We start from the raw sequence: 19573 nt of genomic DNA on the forward strand, positions 1-19573 counted from the left end.
GCTAAATGACTTTAATGTGTTAATCAGCTTCTACATGAAAAGTGCTAGATACCGCATTCCTCAGGAAAATAGTCTTATTTAACTGAAATAATTTTAGCAACTTTATGCCTTTCTAAAATGAGCACTACCCAAAGAGCAATTTCACTAAGCATGTTGTCAATTGTCAAAATTCTTTTATACAAGTTGTTTATTTTACAGAAAAACTGCATCTCTGTGTAAACAGTGAATCTTTTCAATGACCAAAACAGAATACTGGAGCATTTCAATCCTTTTCTTAATTTTTAGATTCATATTTTTCTGTATTATCTTTTCCTGCAGCCATATTTGTGTTGTGCATGTCTGTGCAAGACATAATGCAGGCTGTACAAGCACACAAAAAAGGCTGCTTACACAGGAGTTTCCTCCAGCACACTTCTAGTGACAGGCTCTATTGATTTGGATGCTCTGCAGTAAATATGGTCATTTTATATATTGAGAATCCATTTCTATATGGCATATCTTCTACAATCAGAATATTTGGGTAAAGGATGCAGCATGCTCTTATTTTGAAATGCTCAAAGTATATGCTGTTGTCAACTCAAGATTTTATACTAAATGAAAAATATATTTTAGCCCAAAACAGGGCACAAACTCCCACTTTTTTTTTTTTTTTTTTGGATTTTTTTTTTTGTTTTTTTGGTGACACTCTACTTGTGATATTTTCTGAGTGCTTCAAGAATTACTGGGCAAAATTTGTACTCTAATTGCAACTCTGTAGTTTTTGATGGAAGCTGGTTCACTACTGCACTGCACCTGGTGTTCCTAATATGAGATTATCAGGTAAAATCTGTATTTCTGTGCACTGCAGCAGATGCATTTTAGAGCCATAATGTGTCGTTACCAATGTTGAACATAGCTGCCACTAGAACGTGCAGGACATAGGAAAACTGGTTTTATTACATAACTGTGGATTTGTGTGCAGCTGGGTCCTAACTAGGCAAAACAGATGCTGGAGGATATAAAAGGATTAAACCGTCTGGGTTACATGCCTAACATTTTGCTAAATATTTTATGTAGCATCGTCTGGCACATGTTAATTATGTTGTATTATTACTGTTTTAGAAAACAGTAGTTATAAATAAGTAGATGTTTTTTCCTGCTGCTTTGAACTTGGAGCAGAATGTTAATGGTATCAGCAGCATGTTAAGTTTACTATTTACCATTAAATAAAAGCCTAAACAATTAGGAGTAATGCTGTCTTTCAAAGGATCCTTGTCAGCAGGAGGTGACATCTGAAGGTCCCTGCTGAAGTACACTCCGAGAAGCTGCAATAAATTGGCTGATGGCAGCTTTTACTGTGCACTGAAGAGTAGTTTAACTGGAAAGCCAAATGCCAAATTAAACCCGGATAAAAATAGGCAGCTGCGCAGTTCTATTTGTAAAATGAGAAATGTTCTAAAAACTTTGTGCAGCTGAATTTTCTCAAGATTAAAGCCAGTGAAGGGTACTCTTAAATCCAGTAACTTCAGTAGGTCTTCATATTGTAGTAGAAATGACTGCAATTAAAACTTGAAAATTAGGATAATTTTTACTGCAGAAAAACATAGCGGAAAACACTCTTTAAAGAAAATTAAAGACATTTAAGTAAGTCTTAGGATCTCCACCAGTCTAAAACAAAACAATTTCTCTCATGTATGAAGTATTTGAGTGCACCAGCTTCTTGGACTTACATGTCTTGTATTATCCTGTCTGTATCATGTCTGTGTTATCCATGTATCACAGTCCTGAAACCATTGAACACCTTTCAATCATTATATTCATTTTCACAACACATTGGAGAAGTATTTCTTCCTAATTTTAAGGTTATGAAGGGAAAGAATAAATAATTACCTTGGAAATATATAAGAAACCAGAAGAGGCTTCCAAATTTAACATCAGGAGTTTTTTGTTGTCTCTTAATTTGGGTGCTTTTGTAACCAACAAGTAAAATATTTGGATGAAGAGGGAAGCATACCTAAAGGAGATCATATAAGAAGCAGTCTTGGAAGTTAATTTGACTTTATTTGAACAGAATACAGTCACCTAGAAAACAAGCTAACTATTTTTAAACACTGACAGATGCAAGAGACAGCACAGGTAATTATTGGAGAAGCAGTAGTTTCATTATCCCTTAAACTACTTAGAATAACAAACCACATTACAATTTCCTAGGACAATCTATTTGTGAATATTTGCATACTTGCCCTAACAAATTCTATCATGCACTCAAGTGAGATATAAGCTAACCAGTTTTTTAAGTTTATAAACATCATATTATGCAAACAATTTTAAGTAAATACTTTTACCTAATTTGAAAAATCTGTCACCTTCCACAGCACCACATGAAGATCTTGTTTTAAAATAACATTAAATCCACAGCAATAGCTAAATATTTTAAATACTTATGTATTACACTGTAAACTCTACATAAACACTACGTACACCAAAAAAAAAAAAAAACATACAAAGAACATAAAGATAATTTTGATTAGCAAAGATACCTCAAATGTATCGCCAGAATCATTTTTCTGTTCTTACGACTTATCCCCAAACCACTCCCAGAAAAGGCACAGTTGGTGGTGATTTTTTTTTTTTTTTTTTTAACACACAAAGCCAGAATCAATACAGTAGGCCAATGCAGTCAAACACTGCTCTTATTTCTAGGAAGAACAGGAAAGAAACTTGCATTAGTGTCCAGATGGCTCAGGAAGATTCTAATAATGAAAGATCTCCAGCATCTGCTTACTGCTCTAGGCTCAAATGCAGAAATGAATCCCAAATTAAATTTCAGTGAGGAGAACTTGGCTGTACATCTTGGACATGACTGCCAGCTAGAGTTACTTGCCTATTCCAAGGCAGTCCTGGGGCTCAGCTCACAACCAGCTATTGACGGCACTCAGGAGAGATGATGGTTTTTTAAATTAAATTGGTAATTACTGTTCAAAGATTATACTCAAGAAGTATTAGACAATACTTCTTCCACTTTTGCAAACAAAACCTTTAAATAAATAGATCTTTTAAAACTTATTACAAGGCTTCGATATATTTATTAAAGTCATTCCAACTTTTTATTATTACAGTACCTAAAAAGTTCTCCTTTACCAGCAAATGATGCCATGTTTGGCAAGAAAATGGTATTGGTAATTTTTTAAACCAAAATATGCATATATGAGTTATCCCCATTTTTTTAGAAAAAAATGCTTCTAAGAAAAATATTTTTACTAAGTCTATATTCTAAGATACCTGATAATACTTACACTATTACACTAAACAAACTGCCTTTTATGAACTATATACATTGATGAACACAAGCTCAGATGCACTAAGTTTCCCAGAAGACAGAAAGCATTGCTGGAATCTATCACGTATTGTTGCAAGTCGTCTTTGAGAAGTGAGAAAAAACTCCATTTTGGCATTGCTGCTTTTAGAGCATATTCCAAGTACTTGTATAACCACCATCAGCGATCCAGAAATCTGCAAAAGATGCTGATATATTGCATTCATGGTATCAAAAAATAGAAAGATTCAGCACTGAATTTTTATATTAAATGGAGCCTGAGGTATTTATACAATCCTTTATAATGGAGATGAAATATTACCCATTGCATGTTGTCTGCAACTATTCAGGACTTGCTACATGAAATACCATTCCTGTGTTGTTATTTGGAAGACCTACTGCTGCACAAGGCCTAAATAAGTCAGTAGAACTTTCATTAGCTATAAAATTGGCATACTAACAAAGTGCTATCTAAGTTCAGTGCTAAAGACTAAAGCAATTGGGCTGCACCAAGGCTTAGAGAATGACCAAGCAGGTCCTGCAGAGAACCCACAGCCTCCCCCTTCTGTGCACAGAGGCTGCCAGAATGAGTGCAGGGTAACTACACAAGCTGCAGCACAGACATCTTGAGGCAGATTCCTTCCCTCTGTTCTCCACAGTGACTCTTGCAGCAGTGAGCTCAAAAATGGGTTCAGTCAGGAGGAAGGGTCATTTCTGGCCATGTTGACAAAGTACATTTTAGTCAAAAATGTCTGAGATGGATTAAACCAACAAAACACTGTATGGATTCACTCCGTTTCTTTAAATGGTCATATTAAATCCTGTATACATCAAATATCCTTTGGGGTAAGAAAACCAAACCAAACCAACCTACAAGAGCAATACAATCCAGGGTGGGCACAAATGAGCTGGATCACTGCTGTTATGGTTTGAAATTTAGCAAGGCCTCACTTTTAAGCACTCAGGTTTTTCACTTTGCTTTTGATATCTGAATGGGTGCACAGTAATTTTCAGTAGCATTTTTTTTTTTGTTCACTCCAGATTACAATTTTTTTTTTTTCAGAAGTAGATGAGTTTTTTCCTAATCTGATAATCATACTTTTTTGCATTCAGTATAGGGGAAAGCTGGACAAAAATGACTATGATTCCTAATTAATGCACAATTAATTGGTGGTTAACTGGTTAGTTTTTTTGACTGGTGTATCGGAGAAGGGAATCAAATTCACTGGGGAAGTATCAGCAACACTCAACTGAACATAAAACATCTTCATTTCCTTTCAGGATAAAATGTGAAGTAGTCAACATGGCCTAAAAATCATGCACTATTTTACTTACCTATTTGTACTTTGACAAGACAAAGCATTTTCACATGGCCTTTGTAAAATATCTTTCTAGTTTGTGTGAATATAACTAGTGTTGTATGATTAATTCCTTAGAAAACACATGCACTTGTGAAGGCTATGATAAACTGAACACATTTGCTACAGGGCATCTTTAAAACACTACTGCTTGCAAGACCATCAGTTTGACAGAGCCTGCTATAGAACAAAATAGGCCAAAACTAAAACTTGGCATGCCAGCACACTTTAATTCTGTATTTGTGAAATGACTTTTCAAACTTAGGAGCTCTTTTCACTACCTTTAAAGGAAAACCCACACATACACACAAAATTCTAGCAATTCTAACACCATATTTGTTCTTTACCAACTAGCATATACCTTGTTTTAATGGTTTAAAGCAATTAAATTCCTCAAGATTGTGCATATCCAGGCATTATTGAGGAAATAAAGACACCCATCACTATTCTTCTTAAATTTTATTCCATAATAAAAAATAGAAGATGAAAGAAAGAGTGTTCAAGAATTAAAGCAATTATTGGTCAATGTAAGGAGCAGTAAACTAATTATCTAAATGATGACTAAGGACCTGGTTCATCAAAGGTACTTCTGGGTCCTCCATGGCATAGCTGTAGGCTTCTACAGCACAAAAATCCAGATTATCTTTTGCTGAAGCAGGTCCTTTATTATCTAGAGAACACTTGATTTCATATTCTATTTATCCTTCTCTTTTTGTTCTTTCTCCTTCTTTTCACGTTCAGCTTTTGCTTCCTCCTCCTCATGTTGTTTTATCAATTGTTCCACCTCCTTTTGCTTCAGAACCCTTATTACTGTCTTTCCGTTCTCTCTTGTCAGTGTTGCAATTTCAACTGAAACACATGGAACAGACAGCAGCGTTTAGGCAGAGCAATCATCAGCAGGGCAAGGTTTGAGATGACAAGTGACAGTGAGGCAGAAGGCTCCAAAGCTCCCTGTGCCACGCAGCCTGGCTGAAGGCAGCCACCCGCAGCTCCCTCCTGCAGCAGGGGAGCTCCTCACAGGGCTCTGCTCCCAGACACAGACATTCCATCCCCGAACTGCAGCCTCACCTCTGGAGCTGGCTAACAGGGCCCAGCGGCCCGGACTGAGCTATCTGAATGCCTCTTAGGCTAAGGCTGAGAACTGCTGCATCTTCTGAAAACATTTTTTTGTGACAACTAACACTCCAGTGAGCCACATCTGGAATATGTGCACTCACTGCTCCCTTTGTTTAAGCAGAGGGTGCTGTCCTGTGTAGAGAATGCTCACCTTTCTCAGCAGAGAGCTTGCTGACATCCATGGTCTTGTTTAGAACCTTAATGGCCAATGCCAGGGCAGTCTTTAAGGTCATTTCCCCTTCTTTGTAGTCTTGCTTCAGCATTGACACAGCTGCCTGTAAATTTCACAGAATTTAAAGCTGTGTCTGTGGGCAATCAACCACACAGCCAGGGTGCGGGGTTTTGCCAGATACCAACACAGGAGTTAACAGCAGCATTCCTACAATTACCTGTAAATCTCTCCCACACTAATAATCACTCAGCTTAATTAATACAGTACAATTGACACTTTTTAACTTGTCTTTTTGAGAAGAAAAAACCCAGAACTTACAGCACTATTATTTCCAATGCATGTGGCTTTCCACCCTCCATAATTTCCACTAGGATCACTTTGGTACAGCTGAAATCCATAATGCTTATCCCAGCCAATATAGAGCAATGAAACACCAAAAGGACGTTTTCCTGTTGAAAAGAAGGCTATTAGCAACCTAAATTTAGTAACAAGATTGGTCATGAGTTACAATTATTTTCTTTTGATTTTGTTTTTCAATCTATTCCTGTGAACTAGGATTTAACACAGTTCTGCACTTCTGTTGCTAGAGATAAGCACGCCAGCATTTCCTTCTAAGACATGGGGTGGGAGGCAGCAGAGGTTTATTCCATTTAACCTTAAGAGCAGTTCATTTGTGTCTCCACAAATTGTAATTTACTATCTCAGAACTTTAAATCAAAATGTACTATTTCAAGTATGTAGCTTAGCTGTTAAAGCATTTAACTTAGCAATGTCAAAAGCCAGGTAGTTTAAAAGGTACTTCTCTCCCACTACATAGATGTAAAACAACACAATCATCAGTTCACATACTGAGGAACACTATTTACAATATAATTTTCTAACATATTGCTTGAGCCACATAAACAGTACTTTTTTCAAGTGTTAGAATATTGATACCCCTACATACAGCCTTGTTTTTGATTCATTGTGCCATTATGCTGGATGGGCCCAAAATGTTGAAAGGTTGTCTAAACAATTGTCTGCTGGTCTTTTGACGGCATTCATTAAATGCAAGAGCACTCAAAGCATTCTATGCAATAAGCCAGCATCTCAGCCATCAATTACCCAAGCCATAAAAAGTAGAAGCATCAGCAGCAAAAAACAGTTACCATGACTACACATTCCCCTCTTAAATTAGGCTGTTTTTCCCTAAGTATAACTTTTTAAGAGAATTCAGTAGAACTGTCCACAGACTTAGATCCTTCACATTATGTAAGAATTGTTCTTGAGACATTTAGTAACACAATGATTCATCACACTCCATTACCTCCAAACTGTGTATAAGCCTGCTTGATATCACACAGTGCTGTTACTAGTTGTTCACAAGGAATAGGCTCTTGATACTGTAACAAATACCTAATATCAAAGAGGAAAAAAAACAGTTTTCAAAACTTGTTTTCCTGACCATATCCTGCACAACATTTAAGAGGAAACAAGTTCCCAAGTTAGAGTATCTGTGTGTTCTACTTCAACCTACTTCTGATCTACCAAATGCATGTTCATTCTGATCTAGTGCATAAAGAGAGCTGAATGTGACAGCACAGGTGAGTAAAACCATGCTAGCTGTCAGCAGACCCACCTCTGTGCAATCAGTCTCAGCTCATTTGTTAGAACATTGGCATCTGAAGTTATTCCTGCAACGCTGCACGCCATATCCCTGCAAGAAAAGCATACAAATTAACTGAATTCCTGTTAATCTCCAACCAACACTCACATCTTCATACAGAGGTTCAAGCAGAGCACCCGCTTTCTCATCAAAGCTACACAGCTGCCACACAAAATGGGTTCATCAGCTCTTGCCCTTAGGGTGCATCAAAAATATCAGTTACCATTTGCTAAGAGCAGAGGTGGACAGCCAAAGTCAGCAAGTCAGGATGTCAGTTATACCTACAGTTCTGGGAAGAGGGCCATGCCAAGGATGATGAAGTTCTGAGTGTTTTACAAGAGCTGTTAGGCACATTCATACAGGTGCCTCTCAGGAGGCCACCTGACACTGATGTCACACTGATGTGACAGGCCTTCAGTGGGAGCTGCTGGCTGACACATGGCATCTGTGTAACAAACTTCATGGTCTTGGTAGGGCCCTAAGAAAAATAAGCACTTCAATCCTTGATTGTTTTGTTGGATCTTAATTTAGTATCTCTTTAGCTCAATCTGATATGCTACAAATCTTTTGCTACACAAAAAAGATTTGTGAAATTAGGAATTCTCCAAAAGATGGAAAGGCTGTTCTAGGTGACTACTCCAGTGTGCTGTTACACTGCCTCCTTGAAAATCCAGTACTTCCTACCATTCCAGGTGCTTTCAAGATCAACATGGAATGGGAGGCAAGACAGGATGGAAACTATCTGTGGTCATTTGCAGCTTTTGTCAAGGATGAAGCTCTACCTCCCGTGCAACAAAAAAGCATAATCTATAAATCCCTTTGCTCTGACATCACAAATTTAACTTTCAGGAGCTAGAATGAAAATCATGACGGACAGATGTTTCATCTCTGCTATAACTGTGGCAAAGAAGCCTAAGGCACATTTTATCCAGTTACCTCGGACAAAAGAAAAACAGAGATGTGGAAAGCTGAAATACCATGGTAATTTTTGTGTGCCCTCTTTATTCTGCCCCCCAACGGTATTTTGTAAAGCTGAGATTTTCCAGTTTTCTTAACTGCTACAATACCATTACCTTGTATGGCATAGTACCAACAAGCAGGCTATTCCACCTAGAAAATTCTCCTGGAGATAAAAAAAACAAACCAGCAATACTTCTACTTTAGAAGGGGAACTGCTAAAGTGAACAAAGACAGAATAGTCATACTTGTCTAAAACACCAAACAAAAAGATTATTAACACTTCAAATAAAATAAGACCAGGTTATGTGCTAACCAGCACTTTGCTGGTAACATCACAGGACATTTAATCACCATTCCAACTTACTCATTAAGTTTGTATATCTTCTCTGAGAAAAACACTTCATCGAGCAGTTTGTGAATGTTGCGCCGCTCTGCTGCCAGCAGAACTCCATCGTTTGCTAGGATTCCCAGGCAAGTGCCCGCATGGCCGATGGCCTCCATGGCATACTCAACTTGGTACAGGCGACCTGGGAAAGGATTGGAATTCCTGTCATCAAAAAACGACACTGAACAAGACCAACTGCACAAGGTGACTGAAAGTTACAAGAATCTGACAAGTGCTCACTGTCCCATCTACTTCTCCAGTCTCTTACCAGTCAGTTGTAAATTAATTGACTGAAAAGGAGGAAGGATTCACAGAAGGAAAATAAGGTAATACTGAACATGGCCACTGGAGAAAAAAACCCTTTCTATAAAAAAACCAAACCACATTTCTATAGAAAAAAAATAAAAATTAAAGAACTCTGTGCAGTAGAATAACCCAAGACAAATTTTCAATAAATGAATAAAATATTTTATACTGTATTTCTTGGGTTCTTCCCATCTAAGAAGTAAGAAAACATGGTTTGTACGTACTTGTTTCAGCATGTGCAAGAATAACAAGGAGAGGCATTACTGCACCTGCAGGATATTATCCATTCTCAGGGGATAGTGACAAAATCTAACCATGCTCAAACAAGAGATAAATAGTTATTTCAAAAACATGGCACGTGATACTACTCACTAATGGGACTCAGTCTTATTATTGCTTCAATTAGAATGAATTTGAAAGTGTCCACTCCGGATCCTTGCTGTCCCTACAGAACTGGGTGTGGGCAAATATGATATCTGCAATTCATATTCAGACAGAAACATGCTACTAACAACCACCCTTTGTGCAAGTGTTTTGATAGTTTTGAGAAGACAGAACAGTTAGAGCTGACTTGAAAGTGTCGGGTAAAAAAAAATACCTTCCGGAGAAAATATGGTAGTTCTGGAGTCATATCTTCGAGACTGTAAAAGGAATAGCTCAGTAAGTATCACCAGTCTCTTGTCACCAACGCCATAAAGCCCCTATATAACAGACCCAGCCATTCGGTGACCTCGGGCTGGTCACTGGTGCCCGCAGCCGGGTCCCTACAGTGGGACCGCCGCCCGCCGCCCCCGCCCGGGCCGTGACTCGGCAGCACCCGCGGCTCAGCAAAGCTCCGGGGAAGGCGGGTCACTCACCATGGTGCCGGGGACGCGCCGCGGGCAGAGGGCAGCGCGCCGGCAGGAGAGCACAGGGCACGGGAACCGGCACCGGGCCTGCAAGAGAGCACAGGGCACGTGAACCGGGAGCCCCGGGAACCGGCACCGAGCGCACCCCGGCACGGCCCCAGGGGGCGCTGCCGCCCGCGCCCCCACTGCACAGTCATCCTCAGCGCGGCAGAACGCGAGGGCCGCGCCGCCTCCCGCACCGCACAGAGACGCGTCCCGCGCCCCACCGCCCACCCGCCGCCCGTCCTCACTCACGGCGGGCCGGAGGCAACCGCTGGGCCGGGCGGGGGGCGGCGAGGCCCAGCCGGCGGGCAAGAACCGGGCGCTGCGGCCGCGCCCGAACCTTCACCACCGCGTCGGAAATGGCCGCCGCGCCTGCGCGGTGCCTCGTGCCGGCCTGGGGCGGGGCTGGCGCGCGCGGTTCGCAGCGTCACGTGCGCGTGCCCGAGCTCCGCCGAAAGGGGCGGGAAACGGCCCCGCCCGCCGTGCGAGGGCAGGTAACGGTCACACCGCACCTCGGCGTGAGGGGGCAGGTAACGGTCACACCGCAGGTAACGGTCACACCGCAGCCCGGCGTGAGGGTGGGAAAAGAGCCCGGCTCCTGCCATGAGGGCGCATAATGGTCACGTACCCTTCCCCCCGCTGTGAGGGCGGTGATGGCCACACTCCTGCGCCCGCCGTGGGGGCGGTAATGGTTTTCTCTCCCGGGGAGATGAGTCGGGTCCCGCCCTGCCCGCGGACGCTGCCCATCCAGCTCAGACAGCGCTGCCTTTATTGCTTTATTTGTGCCTTTATTCAGTCTGGAGTCACCCCCAGTACCTCAGCAGCCACGGACCTACGGGGCAGATGCGTGGTGCGTGTACCCCTGGGCAGTCTCAAACCACTTCTTCTCCACAGCTTCCTGGCCCAACTCGAACATTGACATTAAGTGTTTCCAGCCAGTTTTTGCCGTGATTGTGAGGTATTCCTTGTTCTCTGGGTACAGAAGAGCCGTGTGGGCAGCGATGACGAGGGACTGTGCAAACCTCCCACTCACCAGGAGAAAGAGGGCACCTCTCTCCTCAGCAGTGAGCGGCAGGATGCTCTCAAACCCTGCGAGAACATGTCCCCCTACACTCAGAGGGTCTGGGCTCTCAATCATCATGTACATGATGGCTATCGCAACCTCAAACACGTAATACCCATAACTCATGTCGCTGAAGTCCAGGATGCCAGACACTCTGTACTGGGGATTCACCAGGGAAGCAGAACTGGAATCTACTAGAATATTGTGGTCATTAAGGTCTCCATGATTGATACCTAAACACAGAAGAAATAGAAACAGTATTTAATAATTATTAAACACCTGAAACAGCTTTAGGAAGATGCATGTCAAACTAACACTCAGCTACAAAACCATACTAGTCCCCTGCAGCATCAAGTGCTGCCTGTCACACCTTTACTGCTTCCCGTGAAGCTCCACTGCACTGCCAGATGACCGACAGCAGAGGAGAAGAGGAAGCGTTACGGGATGGCGCTCCAGGCTGTTGTGATCTACAGTACACTGCGTGTTCACAAACGCACAACAGTAGTTTCCAACTATAGAATTGTCACCTCATCATCAATATCAATGTAATTTGAATTCCAAAATTTGGACTAAGTACTTATTTGGGCCTTTACAAAAGGTAGCACTGTACTCTGTATATATTTAGTAAGCTGATATAACAGCATGAAAATCATAAACTTAAATGAGAGGAAACTCAGAAGAATAAAGAACTGACCCTGACTGGACAGAACATTCCTCTTGGCTTACTCTGTGCTATGTCCATATCTAGGCTAAGGAAAAGAGATTTACTTTTTTTGTTGGTTTTTTTTTTTCCTTCTCTACAGAGCCAAACTCCTGTATGAAATTTCTGTGTCTCAGTTCAACATAATTACAATGAGAATAAAATACTCACAGGCTCGGAAACTGCTTAGCTTGGGTATTACTTTGCCTTTGAACTGCTCAATAACTTGCTCCACCACTGCACAGTATTTGTTTTGGCCCAAGGCATAAATGTACTGATCTAGAAGAGGAACATTTGCCAGATTCCAAATGAACTGACCTCGATGCAGACTTTTTACCGATGGATGCTGGAATTTCTTTGGAAAAAGCACACAATAATATAGGCATGAAAAAAATTGCAGACTTTATGATTAAATGGCTTGATTCAAAACCCCTATTAATTTCAACAGGTTTCTAATAAGACTTACCAAAAAGCACCATGAGTTGGACTGTTGTTTTAGATCATGTAAAAGAATAACCTGAAGAATGACTAAAGCAAGCATCTTAATACCTACATACAGCCTGAATGGTTTTTCCCATGTTTTGGGTACAAAGATTACTTTAAGTCATTTGTCACTTCAATAACGTGAAACTGCTGTTGACTGTCCATAGGGTGATGTTAGCATAGCAACTTTCAGCCTCTTCCAAGGCCAGAGTCCCACTCTGGCAGAGCTCAGCCTACACAGCTAGGGCTGCAGAAAGCTGTGGGAGCACCAGAGACACAAAACCTGCCAGCATGCTGGGAGCAGGCACACTCTGTGCTTCTAAAGGTGGCACCTTTAGGGGACAAGCCTTAGTAACAGCTGGTGTGTGGAAAATCCTGAGCACAGTAGTTTATGGAGACACTGACCATGGCTTTATGCTTATGAAAATTTGCCTTAGTACATCCAGGCCTCGCTACTTCAAACATACAAGGTTCTTAACCCTTCTCTCACTAGCAAATGGAAAGGATGGTTTGGAAAGTGACATTCAAAGAGGAAAAGTATCTCTCCCACTACGCACACCATGCTTATCTTGGACTCCTCAAATGCTTATTAAGGTAACCTCTGGGCCAGGTTGGATCAGTGCATAGGGCAAATTAAAAAAAAAAAAAACTAACTTCCCACAAAAGTAGCTGGCCTCCTTTTAAGAAAAAAACTACAAAAATTATGTTTGTAATTAAGGCTCTTAAAGATCACTAAATGAAAGTCAAAAGTAGACAGTGTATGAACAAGTAGAGAACAAGATCAAGCCTAAACCACCTTGGTGGATGATAATCCATGTGTTAAGGGAATAAAGAGCCTTTTCCATCAGAATTGCTTCTCATTAACTACTTGCTTATTAGCAGGATCAATCACAGCATATTTTGAGGCTAGCTTATTTTAACCACATTATAAGAGTGTGACCAGTGTGTCAGAAGGCAACAGTAAGTTATCTTTCACAACTGAAAATGCTCTTGTAATTTAAGAATGTGCTTAGTAAAACTGGCAATTCACATTTCATAACTGTCTGAAGCTTGTAGCCAGAACATGAGAAGGAAAGGTTAATGAAAGGTTAATAAAATAATGTGAGGTCTTTCATGCATCAAACTTAGTACTGGCTGATTGATCAGCCTTATTATCCTGTGTAAATACAGAGTAAAGAACTTAATTTGCATTAAGACTGAGTGGAAGTGGTGCAAATGAGAAGTGCCACGAACTCTGTTGACACAGCTGGCACTGTAGGGAGAGTATCAATGTGAAATGGTCGCAAGTGCTAATGAAGAGAAGAAAGTCAGCAAGTCAAAAGGAATTCAAAATAATAGATCAGCCAGCTGAGCACTACACAAAAATCCTTTAAAACAAGCTTGGCATTCTGTTCTTCTAATTGGAGCACCCTAGGGTTCATTCTCCTTTATTTGCCAGGTTTGAAACACTAACAGGCGAGCTTTGCATAAGTAAAAAGAACTCCTTATCTCCCTATTCATGGTACAAAAATGCATTGCAGAAGGATCACCAGTACCGTGTCACTTGTCAAGTACTTGGGGAAAGGCTTTAGCCAGCTTGGAGGCTGGCACCTGAGCCATGAGGCACTGACATCTGCAATCACCAACTTGCAATTTGCAGGTCCGAAAAGCAGGCACCAAGCACGTGAGCAAATGCTGAAGAGACATGGATTAAGAGAGAAGTGTGAGGCTAAAGCATGAGAACTCACCGCTGAGAGCACTTTATCCACGCTGGCAGCGAGCCTCCCAATCTCATACAGAATCTGAGCATTGGTACTGATTTTTGCTACTGGTGTACCTGGCAGGTAAGTCAGCAATCTGACTATGTACTTCTTGCTCCCAAGTCCAGCACCTGACAAGGAAGGAGAGATGCAGTCAGTCACTCTGCTCTGTAACAGTTAATGCAAGAGGCAAAAAAGGCGTATCCCAGTGTAGAAGTTGTCAGATGTATCTCATAAAAATGCAAAGATTTGATTTGCCAGAATGTTGTGTAATGTACAAACCTTAACACACTTAGAAAATCTATGCTGAGAAAAACTCAGCACCAAGCAGGGTTCCTCCAGTGCCTGAGCACACCCACATAAAGTTTTGCAGCAGAACAGGTCTCAGGAATCCCAAATGTTGTTTGGAAGTTACAGTGACAGTAAAAGCTAAATGCCAACACCATTTTTCTCCCAAGCACTATTAAAGCAATTTATTCTGGCTTCAGGGATGGATGAGAACTGTATTTTACACCACTCTGAAGACAAATAATTTCAAGCACCACCTAGTCAATGAGGCGTTTTTAACTTTTCCTGTGCATGGACACATGTCAGATAAATGTTTTCTCCAATTCCTTAAGCCGAAGTGTTTTCCTAAGTGTTTTCGCAGTTAATTATTACTCTCTCTGAGCTGCTTTGCTTCTGGTATTTTAACTTTGGACTATTATGGCTGGAATACAGGTCACCTGATGCATACCCCTACTATTCAAACACAGGCCTAGAGTTTCCCTACAGCATACACAGAGTATGCCATACAGCAAGCTACTGCCGAGCTAAGGGTGAGAGTGGGGCAGTAAAGGTGCCCACAGTGGCTCACCTCCTGACTCCAGAGACATTATGTTACCATCTTTTGTCAGATAAGGAGTAGGTGAAGGGAAACCTTCAGCACTGAGAAACATCATGGCCTGGGTCTGTGCTTCAATGAGGTCAGGCTGCTGGCTGTCTTCTGAATTGGTGATTTTGAGGACATACTCATCAGCACCTTCAGCTGAGACACGCACGTGGAAGTTCTGATCATCATAGCTGGGGAGAGACCTGATCCAAGATACCTTCAATCCAAACACCCTGTCAACCAATTCAGCTGCCTCTCTCTCATCAAATGTAGGTTTGGTCAAGGTCTGGGGTTGACAGTCATTTCCAGAAGACATTGTGTCTCTAGGAGAAAAAGAAAAGCTGGATGATCTGATCTGTATTCTGACACCAGAAGCAGTAATGACTGCAACAAAATGCATTCAGCTACTGGAGAAGAGTTTCCTACATTTATCAAACAAGCAAAGAAAACCAACCCCCTATGCCAGCTCAGGTTTCTTACATCATAGCTTACCAAATACTTAGGCTGCAGCCCCTCAAAAGAAAGACTGCCAGAGAGATGCACTCAATCTGTTCAGAATAGCAGACATGAAGAGCTTATTAACCAAGCTTTTATTAGCTCATTTCTAGCAGCAGCCTAACCTGGTATTGTTGATAGGTAGGAATGACTCCCTCAGGAGCAGAGTTGCTGAATCCCTGATCAGAGGTCTTCAATTCGTGCTTGCAAAAGGCAAGAATCATTTTAGTAAATCATAACGTTAAAGCAGATTAAATCTTTCTGCTTGGTAACGGCCTTCCAAATTCCTGTGCTAAGAAAGGCAGCACAAACCTGCAGGAGCTCGCTCGTCTCTCGCCTGCCCAGCTGCAGCAATCTGGAGCCTCCGCGGACGGGCGCAACCCTTGGACTCGCTGGGAGCCGCGCCAACCTTTGCCCAGCCCGGGGAGGCCGAGGAACTGCAGAAGCTGCCGTCAGCAGCCGGGGCCCGGCCAGCCCGGCTCCCGCCTGCCCTGCTGGCGGCCGGAGCGCCCCGTGCTCAGCGGAACGCGGGGCTGCGCCCGCTCCGAGCGCGGCCAGGCGAGCCCGCGGCCCCCGCGCCTTACCCGGGGCCAGCGGCGCCGGAGCCTCCCCGCGGCGCCGGAGCGCTGCCCCGGGCCGTGGGCTTTGCTTGCCAGCGGCACGAGAGGGGAGGAAAGCTACGACTTCCTGTCACGAAGGCAGAACGCTAAAAACCCCTGCGCCCGCAGCGGGCAGGAGGGAACACGTACGTTTTATTCTTTTCTTTAAACCCTTTTATCAGCACACCACATCAAAATCTCCGCCAAATGCTAAGACTGAAGACCACATATAAATACATATAACAAACCTGAGGCATCTTGCTCGGGATGTCCTTAGACTGTCCCAGAGAGTTTTTACCGGGACAATAGGTCCAGTCCCAGAAAATTTGACCCTTAATGAAAATAATGACAAACCTTAAGATTAATATAGAAATATCTTCTGAAACTCCTAATGAAAAAAGGTAATCTGCTGTAGTTGACGTCCTGCTATGACAGAATTAGAAACCTGAAGAAAAAGGAATTTAGGAAAGACAGCTGAAGAACACCCAACAACCCCCCCTCCCCCCAAAACCCAAACAACACCTAAAGCATCTTAAGTAAATCAGTTAAAAATCCTCTATCACAAAATTTCAGTATTGTTTCTAATATTAGGGACCCAAAATTGAAAACATTATCTTCATCAAATGCTTATTTTAACCAAATAGGGAATTTAAAAAAAGGAAACTATTTCCCCAAGAAACAATTTTTTTTTCTCTCCAGTTTCAGAACAAATGTTAATAAAAGTATTTTACCAACTCTTCTCGCTAGAAATAACAAAATTAAGGGATTTTTTTCTACAAAGAATAGAGCTCTGTAAAATATTTAGTGTTCCCTCTCCTGATTTCTGAGGCCCTGAAGCTTTAGCTCATTGGAGTAAAATCGATAACAGTGGAAAAGTATTCTTGCTGTGGTTTAACAGCTGATTATAGAAATGAACTCCTGAGCTCTGCAAACAAGATTACAGCGCAGAGCTGTACTGCTTAGTCTTGCTTCAGTTGCCAGACTGGACTGTGAAAGCAAAGACCTGTAAACTTCTGTGCTTCTCCTGCCTGCCTGGTGCTCTGGGGGAAGCTCACTGTGGTTGTGAGGCAAGGCAGAGTTTGAAGGTTGTACTTTGGCCTGTGTTATTGACTGAAGAAAGATAGACTTGAATAATTTAGCATCCATGAGTTGAACTCCATTCTAATGCCTGTGCTGAAAGTGAGGGTTGAAGTAGGTTAGTGGTGGACATCCCCAAATCACTTCTGAGGATCTTGTCAGAGTTGTAACCTTGGCCAACAGCTTGCTTTAATACAGGATTTCATCTAGATTCTAAATGAGACATTTTTCAGAAGGGAAAGAAAAAGTTCTTAAAAAGGCACTTGATATAACATCCAGAGTGGTGTCCGGAGCACAGCTGACCCAGAGAACATCCTTCTACACCAGCTAAGCATGCTTTGTGAGCCCAAACTCACTCCTAACAAGTAAATGGAACATGCTCATATATAATACACAATATTATCCCCTTTCTTTATTCACCCCACCCCTTCACGCACAGTACCATTTTAAGTGTATTCCTTATCATCTATTCAAAATAGACAGTAACATACAAGAACTGTCATACAATTTTCTTTATTAAAAATAATTTACAACATTGGTAACATTGTATGCACAATTTTCATCAATTGAACTTAAGATATATTTATGCAATACTTACTCAACTTAAGACTGTTCTGTTGGCTTTAAACAGCAGACAGTGATTTGCAGTTGCTTAAATAGGATTAATATACATAGCTTCTTGCCTTATACTTAGGTGTAAAATGTATAAACATCAACACTATCCCAAAGCTTTGTAGTTTGGGATGGGGAGGAAGAGGGAAGCAAGAAGAGAAAACATTTACAAAAATTTCAACAAGATTCTCCCCCAAATCCAAATGGAGAGAGGTCTAAGTTAAATACATCTAAGACACTGAGTCACTTCTCAAACAGGTACACGTCCTCCTACACCTTAGGATACTAAAGAGAGATGGAACTGAATGTTTGGTGTGTGAGCACAGCAACCCTGACTGTCCCATGGCCTGCCCCTGCCAGAGGGCTCCTGCCACTCCTGCCCACCTATGGCACTCAGGGTGCCAGCAGTGTGTCCAGAGTTAAATGTCTTCCTTGGCTGCTGGCCCGCTGAGCTGCACTCTGCACAGGGGAGAGGGAACAGGGCTGTTCCCGTGGCCCATGAGCCAGGAGTTCCCCACCGCTGAGCAGATGGTACACGGGCAGTGCTGTCCCACACAGCGCCCCCAACCCACAGGGTCCAAGGGGAGGAGTCAGCCTGCCCACCTTGGAGATGCCAGTCTCAGGCTTGCTGAGAGCTGGACCTGCTGCAGCAACAATAGGAGCCTCCAGCTGAGCAGCCCCTGTGCCCAAGCACCGCTCAGAACTTCTCTCTCGTGGCCTACGGGCCACATTAGTGCAGTAGAACCAGAGCAACTGCTAAGGTAATGAAGCCAGCCCCCTGTGTCTCTGAAAAGAACTGACTTGCTTTACTGGTGACAACTCACAGGTAAGTCACATGCCTTGAAATTGCACTTCATCTCATCAATCTGCCTTGACATGGCTTGGATCCCTGTCTCCTGAAGCATGGAGAAAGGGCAGAGGGCTGTTTCCTTCAAGCATTAGTAAATGGCCATGGGGTTGCAGTTGTATCATCTGCATGAGGCACCATTATGTACCAGCGCTAAATTCCCATTTTCTCCCCAGTAACATTTCCTTGAACTAAATCAAGAATATACCTTTGAGCTGGGATAAAATAGTATCAGACACTGTTGTACAAGAAGTAGGATCTGCCCAGTCACGCTGGATAGAATTAATGGAAGTATACCACAGAACAGGAACTCGTTCAGCATTCAGTTGAATATAACATTCAAAACTGCATTGATTTATCCCCCCTTAGAAGCGGCAGGAGTCACCGGAATGGTTTTCATCTCACCTAAAAGAAAATCACATCAAACTAGTGAAATATAAAACCAGATTATACAGAACTTCAAACTTTAGTAAACTTTGTCTAACAAAACAGAAAAATAAGTATCAAATTTATGTCAATCAAATTAGTTTGGCTTTTGAACTGTCAAAAAATTAATACACTGTATTGATATAATTATCCACGAGGTTTGCAGTATTTTGGGTTTGGGGCTTTTTTTAAAGGAATGTCAAACATACTATTTCAAGATTTGAACAGTTCATGTTAGTTCACAAGTCAACTATTTCAGTATCTGGTTATAAATTAAAAGCACATGTAAATAAAGCTAATATAGTCCTCTTGAATGTTTTAATATTTAAGACAACATTTATCAAGAACAAGTCCTTAAAGCAAAATCTTGACAATTTATAGGCAAGTATTGCAGTTTTGTTCTCCAGCAGAAATTAAACTCTACACAAACTGTAAGTGGAGTTATGAAGCTTTTCAAGACAGGAGCACAGGAAGAGCCTGCTGGAGCTGCAGACTCACTTGCACAGCTCAGACACCACCAAAGCTCTGTGAAGT

General features: G+C 41.9%; 2 protein-coding genes across 6 annotated transcripts; both read right to left on the bottom strand.

The window, feature by feature from the left end:
* Positions 1-5097: 5097 nt before the first annotated feature.
* Positions 5098-10432, bottom strand: PSMA4 (proteasome 20S subunit alpha 4). Its single transcript, XM_041489706.1, has 9 exons — positions 10380-10432; positions 10095-10172; positions 9836-9878; positions 8911-9073; positions 7560-7637; positions 7248-7336; positions 6260-6390; positions 5921-6044; positions 5098-5502 (listed from the first exon to the last, which is right to left on the bottom strand). The coding sequence occupies exons 2-9, from the start codon at positions 10095-10097 to the stop codon at positions 5348-5350; spliced, it is 786 nt and encodes a 261-aa protein (XP_041345640.1). The 5' UTR covers positions 10098-10172; positions 10380-10432; the 3' UTR covers positions 5098-5347.
* A 516-nt stretch (positions 10433-10948) lies between these two features.
* On the bottom strand, positions 10949-16504 carry HYKK (hydroxylysine kinase). 5 transcript variants are annotated; one of them, XM_041489703.1, is made up of 6 exons: positions 16326-16504; positions 15604-15681; positions 14969-15306; positions 14101-14243; positions 12062-12245; positions 10949-11423 (listed from the first exon to the last, which is right to left on the bottom strand). In XM_041489703.1, the coding sequence occupies exons 3-6, from the start codon at positions 15297-15299 to the stop codon at positions 10960-10962; spliced, it is 1122 nt and encodes a 373-aa protein (XP_041345637.1). In that variant the 5' UTR covers positions 15300-15306; positions 15604-15681; positions 16326-16504; the 3' UTR covers positions 10949-10959. The 5 variants fall into 5 exon arrangements, with proteins under 5 accessions (XP_041345637.1, XP_041345639.1, XP_041345638.1 ...); XM_041489705.1 differs by lacking the exon at positions 16326-16504 and adding an exon at positions 15791-16265 and having other exon boundaries at positions 12209-12245; XM_041489704.1 differs by lacking the exon at positions 16326-16504 and adding an exon at positions 15791-16264 and having other exon boundaries at positions 15032-15306.
* Positions 16505-19573: the final 3069 nt, after the last annotated feature.

The sequence above is a fragment of the Pyrgilauda ruficollis genome, unplaced genomic scaffold (genome assembly GCF_017590135.1).
Source record: "Pyrgilauda ruficollis isolate IOZ18807 unplaced genomic scaffold, ASM1759013v1 scaffold96, whole genome shotgun sequence".
NCBI classification, from domain to species: Eukaryota; Metazoa; Chordata; class Aves; order Passeriformes; family Passeridae; genus Pyrgilauda; species Pyrgilauda ruficollis.